This window comes from Paramacrobiotus metropolitanus, unplaced genomic scaffold, assembly GCF_019649055.1.
Source record: "Paramacrobiotus metropolitanus isolate TYO unplaced genomic scaffold, Prichtersi_v1.0 Parri_scaffold0000127, whole genome shotgun sequence".
Classification (NCBI taxonomy): domain Eukaryota; kingdom Metazoa; phylum Tardigrada; class Eutardigrada; order Parachela; family Macrobiotidae; genus Paramacrobiotus; species Paramacrobiotus metropolitanus.
In genome coordinates, this window is record NW_026570347.1 from 244,325 (window position 1) to 266,191 (window position 21,867).

Below are 21,867 nucleotides of genomic sequence, written 5' to 3' on the forward strand. Positions count from 1 at the left end.
ATGAATCACTGCAAGCCTGTTAAAGCAGCCGGGGCGGCACACTAACAGGAAACAGTAGCGGCCTTCGGCAAACATGCTATCGCATTCCAGAGACGTCCTGGACCCGATGGCGCCAGTGCAGGTGATGTCTGCGACAAATTCACACGTGTGTTCACTTAAGATGTCTGCATTTACATTTTGTTGCATGAAGCTCTTTTATCTTGGAGGCATTATAACCTACCGGCATGTCATTCAGCGAATCATTTGTGGCCAACCAGTTTCTTTTGATATCTATGAACACGTGTCAATATCTAATAATCGTAAGCTCTCAATGTCCGACTGAACCGGACCAATCGCGCCATTCCCACCTTTCAAGTCCGCCAGTGGACCAGCACCGCTTCGTCGCACTTATTGTACATCGTGCCCACGTACAGCTTAGTCCTTACCACATGGAAAATTGCAATCTATGCAAAAAAAAACAATTTATAGTTTCAACGAAATTCCAAACTTTTTACATTCGTGCAAAAAGTAAGAAGGAACTTACAATGTTTATTGCAGTTCTCTCTATATATACTTTTGCCAAGGTGCGTAACGTAAAAGTTCTAAATTAACTCCAGGCAGGTGTTAACATATGTACAGTACCTTGTTTTTACTATAACCAATGCCGCTCTATAACACATGTACAGAGTGAAAGCGGCAAAATTACAGCAGATTGACACGATTAAGAAAGTTTTTCGCCGGGGTTCAATTTAATCGCTTGATAAATGCATATGTGTACTCGTTTAACAAGCTTGATGGCGAGAGTCTGGTTATTAAAATCACGATTAAGATGATAAATTGCGATTTTAAAGATATAATTATTAGCTCTTGATAATAATAATTTGTATCAAGAATTTGGTGCACCGTATTTCCTTCCTACGAAACTGATGCCCCGTTTATCCTACATCAAACACACCGCTCAATCGGCTTAATGGGACACACCATAGATGGAGCAGTCTGAGTTTTAGATCATGGATCGTAAAAGAAACTTGAGTGATAAGAGCAAGAACAAAGGTCTTTGAAGATGTGCTGTTAATTTCCTTCTAAATTATGTTCGGCATCGATTGATGATGACCATGCTGTAATAAAACCTGGAAAGTCCGCACACCGCAGTACAGATACTGTTCGTAGTTAATTTTCATTAGGCGGCCTTATAATCACTTTCTCTGTGATTAGCCGCCTCTGTCGATTGATGCTTAATGTGATCGTTTCTGAAGTTGTTGTGAAATTTTTCTGTGAACAATTGTTTTGTATTTGCACCGTAGGCGTAGACTCTAATTGGGCGAAAAATATTGATCTGTAACTACTGAGAGAGCAAGAAATGGTAATTAAATATTAAATAATTTTCACTAGAGTAGGATTAGGACGACCGCTTAACTTAGTACATGTATAATATCAGAATATCGTTGTTTAATATTAGACTATCTTACCTGCATAGCTTTATGAAAACTCTGCAGTTGAAATAAATTCTTTGCGTGGATGGACTGTGTGCGCTGACAACATTCAAATGACCATCTTATTATTTATATAAACATTCTACCTCGGATGCGCAGTTATTATAAATTTGCGTATTGTAACCACTGCGTACTGTAGTACCAAATCATGCATTTTATTACATATATTTATATAGATATCGGTTAAGTATTGCATTAAGGCATATTTAAATCTTACAAAGCTGCTTCTAACGAATTTTATAACTATATGATACATCAGCAAATACTCTAATTTAGTATTAATTGTTTGCAAATTATCAATGGAACTTTGTCACTCGAATTTGCAGAAACACATCTCATGTTATTATTCTCATCAATAAATCACGGTGCCGGGAGTACGTAGATATGTTTTATAGTATCATCTTCTGATAATATTTCGTTATCCACTGTTTAGTCATCAACCTTTACGAGTGCGTCCTCAAATGATGGCCATAAAATGACGCGCTGTGCCGCCATAACTGCAATCTTCTTGAGATGAGGAGTCTGTTTAAGGACAATAGCGACGCGCCATAGGAACAATATCCATGTCAAGAAGAATTATCCCGCTTTGTTGGCCTGAGAATGTCTGCACTGGCAGTGTCATGACGTCAGGATGGTCTTGAGTACCGCCGGGTTTAATTACTCACTTGATTGAGAATGTATACATTGGCAGTGAGTGCGACAACTGAGCCTCGTAATGAGAATTAGTCCAAACACTATTTATACATAACACGTGTTTCACTTGTCTCCACCTTATGATGTTATTAACCTGAACATCTCTGCGTCCAGAGCGATCTTTCATTTCCTTGAAGGCGATTAGGACCCCAATATCACCCTAGCATATGTTTACCCATAAGCTTTGTTTGCTTTACCGGCTTCTCTTTCATTGGCGCCAAACTGTGTGATTAATTAAGCGTCACTGGGCACTGAGAAAATTAAGCCACGGTAAAAGCATAATGTAGTTTGTTAAAATTTAAATTGTTACGAAATATAACGTTTTGTCTTACACATTTACTGTCAGTTTCTTCATTTCGGGCAGTACGACTTCAATTTGCCACATCATTTTGGACATGATAAATTGCTGTTTGTACACAGTTTAATTAATTCTCGCCGACAAAATAGTGTGCATACATGGATTCCAAAGCAGAAATTATGCTTATGTCGTGCAGTTAAATGGCTGGATATGCAGGAATAAAATCTACGTATGATATATATTAAGATTTGTACTACAGATGTATCAAGATATTAAGATTTGTATTTTGTACTACATGTATTAAGATTTTTACTACAGTACAGTATATTAAATCTGTCAGAACAGGCTTTGGAGCATTCTCCTTGGGATCATATATGGACAAAGTTTTTGTAAGTTTTGTTTTTATAAGTTATCTTTTTAAGTTTTTTTCTTTTTTTGTTGTATAACAATGGAAATTTAAAATATTGCGCAACTGCTGACCTATTAATACTAAGATGCTTTAAATACTGTCGCTTCTTATGCATACGATAAATTTGATAAATTCCTACGTATAGTGAGTAAGCATCTATGCATAGTCAGATTTCAACATGTATGTATATTAACGATAGCCGCCATCACGTTATAACAATTTATTATTATCGATCTCCTGTAATCCGTATAACATCATAATCTATAAAAGAGGTTTAAAAATAATTATGATATAATACGTTGTAAATAACAGCCGTAACAGACCGTAGGCCGTAACAGACAATAATGTATATACTACGACGGTACACTTACCTATATATCTCAGGCTATCTGTATGTTGTCGTCGCAGAATTTCTTAGCGAAAGCGAAAGAACTTATTTCGAACTTTAAAAATTCAAAGGTTATTACTAATGTAAAGTAACTTATCATGAACGATTACTCCGACAGTTTGTATTGGTTTCGGTACAACTATATACTCTGTAATTTGTGTTGCGGCTGCACGGGGATGCTATCTTCGGATCGTGGGAAATTCATTTTTGCATAGCAGACTGACTATAATTTACACCTGATGCCCGCGAGTGTCAACAGCGAATAATTTGAAGAATTAATTGCCCAGTCGTGCAGTGGAGTCCGATCATGAGAAAACCTTAAAGCGCACCTGTTATCGATACCCATGGATTGTCTTTGGGGCGTTTGAAGCACACCGCCTGGCACACTCGTATTGTCAGATGCACAATCCGCAGATTATTAAGAGGGTTAAAGTTTTAAACGCCATTTCGTTCTTATTCACAAACATTATATATGCCTGACGTATACCTGGGCCACCTGAAGTCACACGCTCACCTTTAACGGCATCAGAAACAAAATGGTGTAAATGTTTTGTTTGCAAACACTTCGATATGTTACAGGTGATGCAACAGCTTGCAGCTGTGTATACATTATACACGTTCACATAATATGGTACTGTCCAGCCTTGTTATTTTTTTTTAAATTTGCAGAAATCTTAGCTAAACCTAATGCCTTTTTTTAGTTCAAAGACGAAATTGCTGCTCCAGGAGTCAGTCCAGTGTAACATATATTTTCCAGAAGTGGGTACATATGAAACACTCCCGGTGTAATGGCGACTTATCTTTCGCCAAAACGTAGGAAACAATGCACCTTTAATTTTTACTTCGCAATTTATCACCATAATTAATCTTTTCCAAGTCAGATTTTTTATAGTTAAGTTTCCTGGAATGCGAACTACGTTTTCGCAAACCAAAACGCATATTAAATTTTTGCGTTGTTCGCAAAGGACACATGTACCGGTATTTGTGCACATTGCTGAACTTGCATTTATTTTTTCACACAAAGCCGAAAATGTGGTAAAACAGGACATTTGGTAGACCTGTTACAATCTATTTTTTATTAGGGTGTATAGAAACAAGCACGCTGATAAAGTATCTGTATATTATATAGATATGAGCATGGGCTATAGATAACTCGTATAACAAAATTTACAGGGACAACTGCACTCGATGCCCGGCTTATTAACAGCCATGCCCTTTCGTACGTACACGTCTTATAAATGCGCACACGCTGCTACACTGCGGTAGCAAACCGTGCATGGGATCGACATGGAGTCCAGTAGGTTAACTGTGCTGGCATTTCGCTCAATACCGCTCCCACAAACAATCCGGGATGGTACATTGCTGATCCACAGAATCAGTTACCAAATTTTATTGATTTTATTTTACCCTAACCGCTTCCAGTACTACAGTACGCATAGCATTGTTAGTTCATTTTCTCAGCCATCCTAACCACACTTCATCTTTTGATCATTGCCTTGGCTGATATTAGTTGATCCGTATCAGACTTGTTCTGTTACGTCAATTTCACAGTCTTAATAGGCATGAATCCGTTTTGTCTCCTGTTCTGATCTGTAAGCCAATATTTCCCGTTTCTCTCCATATATGTCTATGGATCCTCCAATCCGACATAACAACATGTTTAAGCGGAATAAGAAGGAAAAGCTCATTCAGGATGATATGGACCAGCTATTGTATAAGTTATCCTTGATGATCCCAACTTTACCTAAGGACCGGAAGTTATCGCGACTGCAAATCCTGCAAGCTGTGATCGACTACATTCGTGAGCTGGAGGGACGAGTCGCTACTGGGCCGGACTCTGAGAATATCTGTACGGGATTAAGCCAGCTGAAGTTAAGTATTCTCCAGTACCGGAACACAGCTGCGCTCAACCACCGAAGACTGCCATGATGTTAATGCTGTATTCCATTACATTTCTTATTTATCTGTATTGCGCATCGGAATACTGTGATTTATTTCGCTAGACGCTTGGAAATGATACCTCAATCTCGCGAAGAAACATTTGCACTGTCCGTTAGCTTATGGTGCTTGTTCAAGCTGCAAGACATAAGGTTGCATTTTTTTGTGCCGTTATTAGCAGCTGATGTAAAACGTTATCAAATCCTAATTATGCTATACAAACTGGAAGAACAAAAATAAAAAAAGTATATCAACATATTTAACGTTCAGTAACATCAAAAGGAAACGGACACATTTAAGGTTAATGGCAAGGTTGAAACATATTTGGGCTATGATATAAAAAAAAGTGATAGTACCTTTAAAGTACCTATCGAAGTCGTGTAAATGAACAACCGTCGGCATATACAGTACATTGCGCTACTGCATACTCGTATAAACAACTAAAGAGAGACTCGTAATTATCATTACAATTTTTTTTTGCAATATCCTACTCGTTAAATCCCAGTACAACCCAATATACGTATACCAGAAACAAAAACGGCAAACTAGATATTAAAAAGGATATGCATAAGAATATGCACCATATTGGATTCTTTTGCTAGCTTATATATGGAAGGTCTAGAGAATAAATACGAAAGAAAGCATGTTATTGCCTCCTGCGGTCTATATTTTCATCAGATTTATCCACAAATTTTATGAACAGGATTGCGATTGAGCAGCACTTGGTAGAGCACTCAGAGCCGGCTTTTCACAGCCATCAGTGCGTATCGAATTCTCTGGAAGCATTGAGCTACTATTGCCACCCATCACCGGAAACGGCATGCAGCGGAACACTGCCGCACATCTGCCTGAACAAAAATTTTACGGGGTCGATTATTATTGATAAACGGGACACTGGATGGCATTTCTAGTTCACGAGCGCTGTTACTTATTTATATATATACAGCCAGCAGATTCTATGAAATGTACATATTTCTCCATCGGATTTGTTAATAATTATAACAACTAAGAACAGTGATGTAGCACCAAATTTTATTCTCAAAAACAGAAAATTTAATTCTTTGGCCAATCTTAATTATCCTTATAAGACGATTAGCAAAACTGTCAGGTTTTGGGATGACACATGCATTATATGCAGAAATAATTAAAAGAGGCGTAAATTAATATCAGTTAGCGTAGCGTATAAGGTGTTGTGTCTAAAGCTCATAACGGTGACAATATCCTGATCCTGATGTCACGCTGATGTGTGCCTTCGCTTACATACAAATTAAATCTTTTTATTCATCTAAATTTTTCCTAAGTGACATGTAAGATTAAGATTTACGTTAGCTAGATTTGCATTTTATTTATTATTTTACGAATATATAGTGTAGTCTTTGTTTCATTTCGGATGCAGCTGGATCCAGTGCAGATTCCGAAAGGCCGTGGAAAATCAATGGTAAATCGGCGAAAGGCAAGGCGTGATATTATATGCGGCATAATAACGAAACAACGTGAATTAAGGAGCCACGTGCAGGAATCTGGCGCCATATGGGGTCACATCCATCTAATGAATGGTCAGTAGACTCTGCACTGCACGTGCGGACAGTCCAAATCTGGATGATTACTTTTCATTCCAGAGTAACTCAAAGACCCAATGTTCTGTCAAGCTGTAGCCACTACGATACCGACTCCATCCCTGTTTATCAAAATGGACCATCCAAAATGAACCCACACGAAAGTGATGCGGTCAGAATGCGAACGTGCGCATTCTGGATTCGTTTATTCTGCACGATTTCTGAAACTAACGACTTTTAAAAAATCTATGCTATTATATTTTTCTCCTTCAATCAAAAGCCCAGTTGGCTAGAAATTCAATGGTCGAAGTCGATCGGATTTCGCGCCAGCTCCGTTGGAAAATTGGACGTTCTGCAAAGTGCTGTTAAAATGTGCGCAAGCGATGAAACGTCCGTATCTGAGCGCATACCTGGGATGCGATTTAGAGACGACCAACTAACTACATAATAGCAACACTCGAATTTGCGCAAAGTTTAATTGGAAATATACGGAAACACGACCAAATCAGCATAGTTTTTCCGCATCACTTTCATGCGGGGAATTCAGCACAACATGCTCTCAGTCACTATTACTGTATCAATATCTGAGCCTAGATTTAACTGGTGTTGAGACACCCGGTATCCAAGAGCTGTTATCTAAAATAGCTATAATTATAGAACCATTTCTTAAAACCGGTACGAATACTCTAATAAATTTATTCTTTTTGGTTGTGCGGTCAAAGAAGTCGACCCACCTTTTTAACTGATTTTTTGAAAGATTAACTAGGTTGACTAATTATAAGTTGCAAAAATTTCGTTGATTTCGTAAACGACGGATGCAAAGCTTTTCGGAAGCCTTCCTTCTAATATATTTGTTGATGGGGTAAAAATTAATAAGCTGCCAATTTTTAAACTAGTAAAAGGCCAACATTTTATACAATCCCAGTGTTGTACAGAAAAAGAGTAAAGTAATTGCGTATCACTTAAAAGTCGAAACTGAAGGGGCCGTTGCAAGGTACGCAGCGATTCAAGTGTAAGATTTGAATATTAATGGTTTTTATTATATAAGAGTTTTTCTCTCTGTATTCTTAAATAGCAACTAACCACACGCATTTGTGGATAATTCAGATAGTGCAGAATGCAAAGTACGACAGCACTGTTGCAGCACGATTATACTTATGTACAATACCGGACTGGATACTACTTTTAATAGAAGGTACTAATAATATAACAGAAAGATTCCTAACGGAAAGCTTTGAAGTATGCACAATATGGCACTCTGTAGGTACTCGTAACGTACAATAAGCAGTATCTACATGTAGTTCTAGATCTTTATTACCACGAACAAAAAAAATTGCATACACCAGTGCCGGTGTCCCAGACCGAATCAACAAAAACCACTGCCATTCATCGGAAAGCCCATGTTCTAAAACGCGGCCAGACAGTGTTCGTTTTTAAAAAAATGCATTAGAGCGACCAAACAAATCGCCTCAACAAGCCGGGTCTGCTATATATAGTTAAAGTACATCCATACTTAAGAAAAGTACGTCCGTACTGACTGTACATAAGTAATTACTGTTGCTAGGTTTAGAAATATCAAGTTTGAAAATAAACGACCTTAAAGAATTGAGATACATATATATAAGGTCTTAGCCGGCGAATTACACCTCCAGTTTTCGAACATAAGAAAATGCGCAAACGTAAAAGAGTTTCATCTAGAACATTTCGGGAAACGTCGAAATATTAAACCAATTATTGCCAGGACGGAATAAATTTGTTAATGGTGAATTTGGTTGTTTTTTTCAGTCTTAATACAGCGGTGTGTACAGTAGTATTGTTAACCTACCGTGAATGTATGAAGCTTCAAACCATTAAAAAATACCTTCAGACTAATCAGAAATCTTTCGATGAGAAAATCGATGACAAAAGTTCTGTTCTGACTTCTGAACATTCCCTTCTTAGTAGACTGCAGCTGCGCAAAATTAGTAAATACACTTCACAAATAATTACTGTATTCTAACCCGCTACGTTGGACGCTACCCGTTAGGCGAATGAGTGACCAAACGAACACTTCTATTTAGTGCACGCTGAACGTCAGGTGAATGAGTGACCGAACTATCTGTACCACTGTTTTTTAGTGCACACTTCCCGTTAGGTGAATGAGTGATTGGCCTACCAGGGGTATCTAGTTGATATCTAGACTTTTGCCTCTTTGATATGTAGACCACTTTTGCTTACATTTGGGTACGTAAGTTTTCGCTTCGGAACTTTAACAATTTATCAGTATACTAATCCAGACCGGCCGAGGACCACAAGAAATGCGGAGGCGCAGCCGACATCATTTCTTGTACAGATAATTGTTATAATGGCATTATACTATTAAACTTTCGTAACCTAAAAGCTATAGCATAATACAACGTTGCAATCAGCAAATATATGTTAAAATCAATACCTTCCTTACGTAAAAAAGTAAGTGTATAGACGAAAATTAAACCGTAAAGTTCCATAGGCACGGTACGTTTCACCTACGGTACGTGCCACTGTAGCTTTATTGGCAAAACGATACAGTCACAAGTTTCCTATAAAAGTGAAAGATTTGTACTGAATCAGTGCCGCTCTACATTAGTATAGCTACGCCAGTAGCCTATACTGCTGTAGAGCGGCACTGACTGAATGCACAGCCTCAGCCGACTACGGAAATAGGCGGCCTAATCACACAGAACATTTCGTCTAAGTTAGCCGATACTGGTGCTGTTCCCATGACAGAGGCCGCGTTCCCGCGTTGGATGTCAATGCTGATCCGTTGGCGCAGAAACTCCATCGCCCGTACCTCTCCTGTTTCCTGTAGTATCATCTTCCCGACTTCGGTGACCAAACGAGAGGCGTCCGGTCCGAGTGGTCCGAGTGTTTCGACGCCAAATGCACGGAACAGGTAATCTCGGGTGAGTTCCTGATACTTCGCCACCTTATCCTGCTCTGCGCGCGCTGCGGCTGCCCCCGCTTGCTTCGATGTTGCCGCGATGTGTGACAAGGCTACCGTGCATACACATGTGGCATCCCAGGTCAACATCTTTCCTCTTTCCCAAGGAACCAAATTAATAAATCAACATGGTAAACTTTACTCGCCGGCGCTTTCCATGCGTTTATCCCGACTGGAGCTCAAAGTTACAGGATGTCGTATGGCCTTCGCTCCTCGGCGGAAATGTACTTGTTACTCGTTCGCTCGGGACACTTCCGGGACGAATGTCCTTTTTCGTCATGATCACAAGTGTTGCACCGCTTGTCGCGGAAGTAACAGCTGCCCGGGGAATGGTTGCGGCGGCCACACCGGTAACACTCTTTCCCGGCACCCTGACTGTTCTTCCTTCCTTTCTGGGAAATCTTGTTGACTTCAGTTTTCATATCGTCCATTTGCAACTCTTTTCTGGTCATTTCTATTTCAATGGCGGCATTCAAGGCGTCCTGAAGTGTTGCCAACGACTTTGTACAGAGCTTCTTCGTCGCCACTTCATCTTTCAGCCCCATGACGAATGCTGCAATCATATTCTTCTCCCTTACGTCGTCCGGAAAGTTACATGTCTCCGCCTTTGCCCGAAAGTCACACGAGAACTGGAACAAGGTCGCTTCCGGCTTCTGCTTTGTACTAAAGAATTTCACCCACTGGGCGATCCACATTGTCGGTACCGTGTAAGCAGAATCCAGGCGTGCGTATAGGTCGGCGATCGGTAAATCCATCGGTTCTTGCGGCTTGCACATTTTTGCCAAAAGTTCGAGTGGCTCCGGGCTCAGGGCATCCAGAAGAAAGGCCACATGGTAATCCGTCGGTACTTTGATCAGGAAGAGATGATTCTTCAATCTCAGCTTCCAGTACGGTCATTCCATCGTGGCGGGGTCGAACCCGGTACAATCCTTAATAATTGTTGTCCCTTTCCCGCTTCCGCTCCGGCAGCAGCAGTGGCTGCGGATAGTGATGGAGGCCGTGCGGCATTGCTAGTATTACCCGTAGTCGTAGACATAGTTGCCTTTTAAATGATCTTAGGCCTTCACGCCAATGTCATGTATTCATAAAAATACAACCTTACTTCATCATCGCCGGCAGTCAACTGATGGTCAAATAGTGACCTGCGTACGTACATCTAGGTTGGCAACCATACCGTTGCCAACCGCAAGGTTACAGTACATCACACAAAGTCACTCCGTCGGGGCGCTTCCCGCTGGTAAGGCAAGTACCAGGTGGTTCCAGTTCCGTTTCAATACCGGCGGAAGCGAAGGCGCGCCTTAAAGTGGCATTGATGCAAGTGTGCCTGGGCTTCCGGCCCCGGCTTTTTTTGCAGCTCAGGCCGTGGTATCCTCGCGCATCAGCCCATTCACCAGCCCAGCCATTCATCAGCCCAGCCACTGTATAATGCGGTAATGCATTTTCCATCCACAAGCGAGCAAGCAGGCTCGTGAAGCAACAAGCCGCATAAAGGGATCCCAGCGTATAGTTTTGCTGAATTATTTAGTTAACAAACTTGTGAATTGTTGTTGTCAAAAAACATAACCAGTTAGCCACGATATGCCTAATGTTGCATTCTGGAAAACACAAAATTACCAGTACCATTCATTAGAATTACTAATACCGTAATAGAAACTTGCAGATTTCAAGGTATTAAAACCTAAAACATATCGATGCCCTGCTGAGGAAAACAAAAGTGTTCTAATGCGTGTCTTTATAGCGCGTTCTCGTTGGAAAATAGCAGGATAATTTTCGCACGTATTTTGGCACTACTACTGTAAACACACCTGTACACCAGATTCGATTTTGCAACTTGTAATTATTATTTAGTGATTTCGAGTAATTTTCTCTTAAGCAGTTAATTTCTAGACGCAGTGTTACGTCTTTTTGTCGAAACTTGATACAGCAGCTACTGTTGACGGTGTGTTAGTAGATTAACTTTTCGGTGCTTGTGGTTATGGCTGTAGCTGTTCTGGTTCGTGCTGGTCACGCATAAGAGCTAACTGCACCGCAACTTTCAGGTCTTCCGCTGCTGCATCGTAAGCTTCCGTGCCGATGTGATTTCGAATTGCTTGCAGATAATTTTTGGCATCGTCTTCAGCGGAATCCGAAGGATGATCAGCGTGCGGAATTAAATGTGTCAGTAATGCGCGCAGGTTGTTGGCCAGTTTTTTCTGCTTTTTCTTTAGGGGAACCGCTTTGGCGACAGTTCCTTTAGTGTCCACTCCAGATTTTTCAGTCCTGATTGTGTCGTCCGAGCTGTTATCTAAAAAAAACTAAGCTAATCTCCACTCGCAAATCAGAATGGGTATGAAATCATACTAAGAAGAGCTTGAAAATTAAATTACCGCCCAGTAGTACTTTGTTGCCGTTAGATGTGTTAATGGTGTTCTGATGTTAAGCGGATAATGTTAAAATAAAACGCTGTCTCACCGCGACAATCGGGATACATTCTAGTATGACAAATCGTAGAGCAAGGGTGAGTTAAATATAAAGTCACTCCCGTTACAGTAAATGTCATAATTTGGTACAGTAAAGTGAAGGTACAGAGTGATAAACAATGTGTACGTAACATCGTCATTTTAGTTCTATTCTGGATTGCGCATGACTATAATATACTATGGTACAATGATTTTATACATATTACGAATTAAATGCATAAATACTTTTTTAAAGCTCCGCGATAACAATAATAATAATGCAACGAGTACAATATGACTAGTCATTTTATAACTGCGCTGCAAGATATATCGTACTGATGGTGTTCATGGTTTACAACAGTATTAACGAGTAAATTTAAATCATGATACGTACCTGGTAAATTCTGTAGCATACTTTGTAGTGGAAGAAGATTTGAATGATCGAACTGCTCCTTTTTTATGGATATCTCTTGGTTACTCCCTTTCGGACGTTTGAAGGCTTTTGTGCTGATAGGAAATGGTGGGGTACCGGTATGATCGTTGTGGGCAATTTCATCGCTATCTGGTGTCCTGAAAATGAATTACATTACAAAAGAAATGAACCCAATAAACAATTTTCGCAATTTCATGGAACGGAATTCGATTCCCGTTACCTTATTTTAGGTATTAAAACGAGTGAAGCACCAGCGACCACCGCATTCGTAAAATTACAAACTGTGTTCTGAAGGTTTTATGTCATCCAAATATTCCTTATTTATAATTATAGAACCATTTCTTAAAACCGGTACCAATACTCTAATAAATTTATTTTTTTTTTATTGTGCGGTCAAAGAAGTCGACCCACCTTTTTAGCTGATTTTTTGAAAGATCTTCTATGCTACGATGCCGCAAGTCGCGAGAACGCCTGTGAGTGGCCAGTGGGCATCCGGAAGCACTGTTAATCACAACGAAGTGTCTGATAGCACTGCAGCGCCACATGCAGAAAACAATATAGAATTAAAACATTCAATTGAGCGGTAATACCTTCGATGGCTTAAAAATTTTCCGGAAATATGGCCCACCCCAAAACATCCTTCGACGGGGCATCTAGTAGAGTACATGGCAAATTTGTCTGAGGCATATCGTCGCATAAAAGTTTTGTTTTTTGCTGATTAACATTGTAAAAAGGTTTCACAGATAAAGATCCTCACCTTAGAGGCTCACCCCGTTCAATTTTATCGCATTTGCGCACTTGAGGGCATCCCGACAAGCTCCTGTGCGAAGCAAAGTGGCCCGTTATATGTCCTGTTCCGTCGCACCTGAAGTATGCCAAACAATTGCTACACGTTTCCAGAGATACACATTGTGATAACAGTATACTGAGAATCCTTTACCCCGGCGTAGGGCATCTGAAAAATTTGAAAAAAACCATTTAAATTTTGGGGCAAACAAATTTAGTTCTCAATACACTGCTAGCAATGCTGCAAGGTTGTAAAAAAAGCTACAGGCTGCTGCAGTTTTTAAAAAATACAAATTTTATGTAGTATGTGTCGGAGCATTTGTGACCTTTGACGCACTTAAAATCTAGCAGGCTGGAGCTCGTGTCAGACGATTTTCCGGTAATAGTGCGACCTGATACTTCAGCCAAACAAAATTTTTCTTTATCCAGAAGTGTTGGTGATGGTTTTCTTTCTTCGTCTACAAATTTTTGATTTCTGTCAGCGGAAGTTGCGAAATCATGTGGATATACTAAGAAAACAACTGCTCCTGCAACTGACCATCGTGCCTAGACGCCCACGAGTCGTTGTCAAACGAACTCCGCGAAGATTCTTTGTCCAACAGACTGTCATCAGAGTCCGCAGATCTACAATAAAAATTTGCCAGACCATCAACACAATAACAAAGTTATGTCAGTATTTGTCATAATATTATGCTGATCTAGTATGAACACAGGAAAACCGGCAAAATTAAATAATGTGTTTACCGGTGATCGTCGACAATTATGGGTAAGTCTCCCTTTAAATCCTTATTAATGGTTTTCACCAGCACTTTCGGTAGAGTAAGATCTATTGGTTCATCATAATTATGGATGGGAAGCTGGCGGTGTGCGCTGGCTAAGCCGGATGCGTCTAATCGGCCGGATAGGACGCCGCGATAGGGAGCAGTGAAGCCGGAAAAGTAGGCAGCCGCGCTGGGATCGAAGGGATAACCACAGGTAAGGAAATACTGGAAGGGATTCAGAAACGGTGCAGCAGCAGCAGCGGGATACGGTGAGAATAATGGGAAGGACAGTGCCGGCGGGATGGAAGCTTTTGGTACAATCTGGCGTGGACTGAGTGGACTCTGTACCGGTGAAATGTTACCCGTTCGCAGGGATGTGAATGCCGAACGCGGTGGAATGTCCGTTGTAATACATGATCCTGCATTGCTTGGGGTAGAGGCCGGCTTCGTCGGGGGTGCTGCTGCGGGACGGGTAGCCGCAAAGAATGGACATCCCGAAAGACTATCGAATCATTTTTAAATAATGCACAATAGGAATTTCGTGCTAAAAGGCAGATATTTACGTGCAATCTGCACTAATGAGCTACTCCAGGATATGAAATTCGACATGTGGATTGATGATCGATGTATTTATTGGCTTCTGGTAAACTGTAGGACAATATATCGTTAAAAAATGTCACTGTTTCATTTTGTCTTCGGTACACAAGCTGCATGGTGAGTACTTCAGTGGAACCTTTACAGAATTACGAATATGACATTATTGTTATGACGCGTTTTAAATTTAGCGTGTGAAATCGCCCATCAAATTCTAAATGGTCATTTTAATTTGCCCATCATGTAAAAAAAATCAGATTTTTAGAAGTTTCTATCGTGTTGCTTTCACTGTGTGCACTGAAAATAGACTCGAGATCACGTGGCTCGACCATTAATATTACCCAAGGCCGGAACATCTTGAAAATATATGATTATAACATATATAAGAACTGTGCGCCACAAACCACAAAGTGCAGCTGGATGATTGTCAATGATAACCATTACAAGGTACTGAAATAAAGTTACGAAGAATGCGTACAAATGGTGTAAAGGTCGTCTGACTGTAAGAAAGTGCTCTTAATGGTAAGTGTATAATTTTTGCTAGCTGAAGTATGGAGAAGATTTAAAACCAGTTAGGTATTTTGCATTAGCTACTCAATCAATAAGCTCAACGGACTTGCATTTGTAAATTAGCTTGTAATCTTAAATTGTGATTAACCTCTTATGAATACTGCAAGCTGATGTACACAATGCGCAGTTGTCGAATAAATAAGATATTCCCTTAAAATTGTTGACTGGCGATGCGATGCCGGTTAATTTGCCGTGGAATCCTGATCCTTACTGACAAAAATACTTTAAAACAAATGGGCTAATGGTAATAACATACCTTCGATGAGAATTCCTGCTCCCGTTGACGTGACCGCGTCCAGAACAACCCGGGTAGGTGCAGCGAGCCGGATTAGTTATCCCCAATCCGCTTAGTTTAGCCCAAACTAAATCACACACGGAGAGAAAACTTACTGCAGTTTGATTATTAAGTGTGTGCACTTTCGTGCAAGAAGCATACAGCAGCTAATTTTAAAGAGGGCACAGGTACGTGTAATACTGTAATGATACACCCTGCGTTTCCCGATTAATCCACCGGTCTGGACGGCCAATCCATATTTTCCTGGTCATGCCCATACATTCTATACTGTGCACTGTGTAATATGCTCCTAACGAAGCTTTTTATGGCACGATGACTTTTAATTCGTATGTTTACTCTGCTGCTCTATGTAGTTAGCAGAGAATTCCATATGAGAAATTGCCGTACAGGTAGGAAAGCGCACATGAAAATGGATTCCGAGATAAATGCTCAGGGAGGATATGCCGGCTTTAACAACCGTTTACGAGACCCATATGTCAATTTGGTCGCTCTCGTTGCATTTTCAAGTGGTGACACTTGTGAAGTTTCATTCCCAGCCCGGCCGGCAACTTGCCATTCTGTATACCCTTGTCAACTTGGTCGCATTCATTGATTGTGCGCAATTTGTATGGCGCATGTCGTTTGACAAATAAAACTTTCAGCGCGGTGCATGTAACGCCGCGCTTCTGTCGTGAAATTATGTGTTTTGCAATTGCTCTCACAATGTACTTAACTTTTCACTTGTAGTGTTAACTCCATGTTGATCGTGTAATGGTATTTCAATAACAAATATGAGCACATCACTTTCTGGTTTACGCGCATACCTTCTGGAGCAGCCTTGTCTCGATTCGGGCAGCCACTCAAACTGCAAAAATGAAAAAGCACATGTATAGCAAAATTAATTTTTGATGTCGTCTTGAAATTGTTATGTGAACAATTTGGTCCTGTTTCGGCTTTTAAACTTTAACTACAAAAAAGTCAATACAAATGCATGGTGTTTTAATAGTATAGCCCTAGCTATGTACAATACGAGTGCACTTATAAACAAAGAAGACTGGATAAGACGGTAAGTCGTCTGCATGGTATTTGTAATATACTATAATGACCAGGAGAATTAGTGTAAACAGATCTTTTAAATTAAAGGTTGAAATACAAGAATGTGAATCATATTTTTAATCTTCTGAACGTAAACTACGTTACTTATACTAGTGACCTTCAGTTTACAGGTCGGCGCTTCGAAGATCGCATAGAATATGTACAAAATATACAGAGCGCAAATGCAGGTTTTCGTAGTACGATTAAGGCTTTACCTGCGATGAAATTGGTACAGGTTTGTTACGTGTCCCTTGCCATTACAACCGGGGAGAGGGCACCGTTTCCCATCTAATCCACAAAGTAAAAGATGGGACAAATTAGGTTACCCAATAATATCTCTGTGTCTAACAACTCTACATCTGTTTATAGGAGTGCATGTGCCAGCAGGAAATTTCCAAACAATTAACCTTTTAGTGACGAAGCCACGTCTGAATAATTTTCATCACTCTTAGCCGGTGATAATGGTGAAAGTGCATTAGCTGATTCAGATTTCTCCAGCAGATTATCATCAGCATAGGCCGATGCAACATGTATTTGGTCAGTACTTTGGCTGGTAATTGTTTCCGGAGCCGATGTCGTTCCTTGGCCGGATGGACATGCGATATCTGACTGTGAAATATTCTCCGGGTTATGACTTCCGGCTGCTGTCTCAGCGTTACCTGTGCTGCCGTCGCCGCTCGCATCAGCAATGCGGCTTGTGTGCTCTTTTTTCTGTAATACAAGGCGTGTATGACATGTTGAATAACGTGTGCGTATGATTAGTAAATTTAATATCACTCGCACTCCTACAGAACATGTTCCCCGTTTTCAATACTCTGCGCTAGCCAAATCCCGGCTACGTATATGACGCATTATAATCGCATAAAGCGGTTCGTTATTATTATAGGAACCTACCTCGTCCGTGGCATCCATAGATGTCCTTTAATTTCTAAATATCGCGCGGTTACTGGGCACAGTGTTTATCTTTTACACACAGATTTGAACAACAGAGAAATTTACATAACCGTATAGTATAGCTCATTCCAACGCAATAAAAAATGCTGTATGCAAGAAGTTTTTCCCATCATGGATTTGTCAGGTTCTGTAATGTCATTGGAGAATGCAAAAGATATGGCGGCACGGGTGTAAAAATATACGCTTGGCGCATTCCGTTACATGTAGTCAAAACTTTAAGGATCATTGCTCATGGACAGGCTAAAGCCATGCACCTGTGTGTTACTTGTGTATATCGATTTATTTTCCTCTCCAACTCTCTGGCGCTTCCAGAAAACTTTCTGATTGGCTTGCTCTAGTTTTGTCTGCCGGCGATATTTCCATTCGGCGGCAGGTTTAAGAAAGTATGAAATATTGTGTGTATGCATGGTGCATATGATACATACATGCATGAAGTGCTACATTCACCCGATAAATCGGGCAGGACTTGGGTACTCGGGATATCTGTGCAAGTATGGAAGACCTTTCGGCAGTGTGTGGAAGTTTGCTATTGCAGCTCGCTGCAGTAAATATAGGCACACAGTCACTTTAAACTGTGCAATGTGCACAGCAGCGTACGCCCCCATCGCTCCTTTAAAACTAATGATCGGTGACAAATAAGCCACTGCATATTCCATATACACATACTTCTGCATATGCATTTGCTGCGAACACACTTGCAAGGCAAGTGCATAAACTGATTGCTCTCGTACACACGAATTGTTGCGGACACCGCAGGATGACCTTTCGGTTCAGAAACGCTGTCCTGACGTCTGTTGAAAAGATATCGTACATTTCATCCTGGCCGTAACATTCACAAACCGTTACTGCACCGTAGTACTAGAATTAAAAGTAGTTGTGGATTCTTTCGTTTATATGCTATTACTGTGATAGTTATTGGTATCAGAGTAATTTGTTAGTCGTGAAGTAGTAATATTGCAACACTAAGCGTTTTTTTTTAAACGTAAAAAATGTTACTGCACCAGATGACGCGATGTCATTTATACGTAAGTCATTTATATGTAAGCCAACAAGTGTCGAATGTAGCCTTTTGTACCTCAAACATGCAAGAAGCTTAAATTAGCGCACAATTACTACAGCAAGCCACAAAACAATGCTTGATAAAAAGCTTCACAAATTTTGATATTTTTCTGTGGATAGAAGTATCTCGAGATTTTTATTTCTTCCAGCCCACGTGCATGCACTTTAAATGTAATTGAACTAATTTCTTAATGGATGATCAGATTGCCATCAAATGCAGTCTCACGTATGCAAGTTTATCCTATATGTACCGTGATCGAAACTGCGGCTTTAGATCTAGAGAACAATTCGACCAGTGTTTTATGGAGCTCTCCTCTAGCAAAAGGAGAGCAATATCGTGCCGAAGACGATTTATTTATTAGGTTACGGTATCCTGCTGCTCCCATATATCCTTCGATTTCTAGCAAATACTGCCATAGCATCCGAACTGGACTGATTGTGAGTTAATGCGTACGTGTTATCAGCCGAAAAACAGGAAATGCGTACATATGTTCACTGACTACGAATGAATGCGGCTTCTACCATCCTTTTAATGTGGCCAAGAAAGTAGTTTCGTTCGTCATTTGCAGAAAGATCTGAATTCGTTTTTTTTTATTACGCTGATCACAAACATCCGTGTTATAACTTAGAAGACTTTAAGCAACACTGCTTTATTACAGTAAAGATATAATTGTTTAAAAGATGTTTAGTTCGGCGCTAAAGAATTATTGTACATCGTACATTTGGAACCCCATGATCCTGTGCATAAGAACTGGTAATTTTGTAATTGTGATAATGGGAAGCAGCCATTTAATGAAAGCCATCTCTCATATGAATGATTTATCCGAAACACGCTTCGATAATATTTGTATAAGTACTGAACATGCACGCAACTTCTACACGGTCTAATAAACGCACCATGGTGCACGAATTACTGTCGAATTACTGTCGATGCTGATCTAAATCATTTGCATAGACTAGGTACCATGCAGCATGCACACGGCTGACTAAAGGTAATTTTATTTTTGTGGTAATAATTTGTTATCTTTACTATCTACCGTAGTAGCTAGAGAAAGGTACATAGCCCTTAATTAAAACTCGATGCCTTTGACGAAAACATGCCGAAAAGTAATGAATTTTCAAAAAGTAAATTTCAGCGTCATTCACTACCAGATATTAATTATCTCTTGTATACTTTGGCTAGAGCGTGCAACCTATACTCGACGGTAGTATATGCTCTGGTCTGGCTTGGTAAAAGCGCTGGCCATTATAATTCATATCGCTCTATCAAAATTTGACTTATGTATTAATTGTTCGATTCTCAACTAATTTAAAAATCCAAGTCTCCGAGTTAGACTGTTATCGGTACAAACATACCACATAATTATTCAAGTTACTCTCGAACGAACTGAATGGCGCTAAAAAATTAAACGATCGCTAGCAATATAAATCGTCACACTGTTTCACGTACTTTCCTTATAACAAGCAGAAATATTATAAGAATATTAACTGTCTTAACTTGTCTGTGGAATGATCAGCAGATACATTTTAATCACAACCTGGTCACACGTGATCCGTGCTTGCAGTCCATTAGTAATTAAACTGAAAAATAGATTGTGTAAATCTATATGGGGGTATACACGAACATAATTTCCGCAGGCTGGCATAATCACATTAGCCGGCATTTATCCGTGATTTTAATAATGCCGCAGCATATCAAGTTACCAAATCCTATCCAATAGAGCGCATTGCCGAAGAGCAAGGGTAGGCTATTTTTCCAAAATGCGTATGCACCTGCCTATAAAAGACTGTAAATAAGAAGCGCTTGAAACCTACGTAATCGCCTGGGCTCTGACTACAAAACTCAGCCCTAATCTTTCCAATGCAAGAATTAAGTTTTTCCCAAAATGTAATAACAGGAATTAGCACACACACAGAGTCAAGGGAAAATCAGTTGTCTGCAGGATGAATGATACCCGGCGCAGTGCTCCTCTTGGCTTGTCTGTTATAATCAATGGAATATATGGTGTAGAGATGCTGGTCATTGTCACACGCCGGATTAGACCGGAAGCCGCTTGACTACAGCGCAATACATCTTAATCACAGGTACACATCCTTTCACCGGAAACCCCGCCGCGGCAGTCTTTTCAAAAGTTACACATTGAATTTTGTATCTGTATACATCGACGAAAGAGCGGTGCTGTAAGCTGGATTGGTGTGTCGGGGCGCGCTGCATGTCCATACGGATGATATGATACAAAGTGCACTCTCAGCAAGCATTAAACTTTTCAATAACATGGTTAACAAGGCATTCCCACCGGGCAACGCGTTTTCACTTTCCACGACTACGCATATACGTCTACAGTATGGGGCACTGTGTCCAATTATAGACAATTGCCAGTAACTTATATAGGTGCGGGGATTTTGTCTTTCAATAGGCAAATCTTTTCTGAATTTCCCGTTATCCCTGTGGATAAGACGGGAATACCATGTCATGCAATGCGGTGCGAGCATTCTTTTGTATGCGCAGCCTATCTGCATCCAGTACGTGACAAGCGATGGGAAGAAGCAATTTATATTTCTTTCGCCGATTTTCGCGAATAGGAATTAAACTCGACGATCTGCTGGTCGAGTATGCTGATCGGCAATACACAAGAAGAAGTAGAAGAAGTATTATGCACCAAGTAGAGGTATTATGCGATTGTTCGTTGCGTTAATATTGCAGCTGTAGCAGCCCAGTATGACAAAAATTTCCATTCCTATTCTTCTTGATGGTTCACAAAATATTTCTTGATGTTTCACAATTAATTAATAGGAAAAATAATGACAAATGACACCACCATCGAAAAGTGCCATATGATACGGTGCGGATTTTTGTGTGTTTTCAATTGAACTTTAAAGGAAAAACGGATAACCAAAGGTTTTCTGCTTCTAACCAAATGACTTCACGTTTGTGATTTAGAAAACAACTTCGCGGCAATGCTTTGGCACTCCATTTTGGAGACCTTGCGTTCAGTGCGGCTTCGCCACTTCGTTCGGTATACAACTCGAAGTACTCTGTACTCGATAGCTTCATGTCGCGCAATTTTCGTGCAAAATTACGATTAAAACACAAAGTGGTGTGTCTTTAAATTGTTTCTAAATATCACTGAACCAATGCTTTGTGAACAAATTCAAGAGTGTTCAACTAAGCACACTTTATATATAATCT

The 21,867-nt window shown here is 40.1% G+C and overlaps 1 protein-coding gene and 1 long non-coding RNA gene across 2 annotated transcripts; both read right to left on the reverse strand.

Annotated features, from left to right (window-relative positions):
* Positions 1-247: 247 nt before the first annotated feature.
* On the reverse strand, positions 248-3,362 carry LOC129598702 (uncharacterized). Its single transcript, XR_008691780.1, has 3 exons — positions 3,244-3,362; positions 348-443; positions 248-270 (listed from the first exon to the last, which is right to left on the reverse strand). It is a non-coding gene; the product is annotated as an uncharacterized LOC129598702 (long non-coding RNA).
* Positions 3,363-11,463: 8,101 nt separating this feature from the next.
* Positions 11,464-17,789, reverse strand: LOC129598693 (myelin transcription factor 1-like protein). Its single transcript, XM_055496717.1, has 14 exons — positions 17,559-17,789; positions 17,072-17,375; positions 16,880-16,952; positions 16,394-16,434; positions 15,552-15,684; positions 14,115-14,633; positions 13,909-13,994; positions 13,708-13,828; positions 13,525-13,539; positions 13,342-13,449; positions 13,175-13,237; positions 12,996-13,085; positions 12,546-12,721; positions 11,464-11,997 (listed from the first exon to the last, which is right to left on the reverse strand). Exons 1-14 carry the CDS (start codon positions 17,574-17,576, stop codon positions 11,687-11,689), a joined length of 2,058 nt encoding a protein of 685 aa, XP_055352692.1. The 5' UTR covers positions 17,577-17,789; the 3' UTR covers positions 11,464-11,686.
* Positions 17,790-21,867: the final 4,078 nt, after the last annotated feature.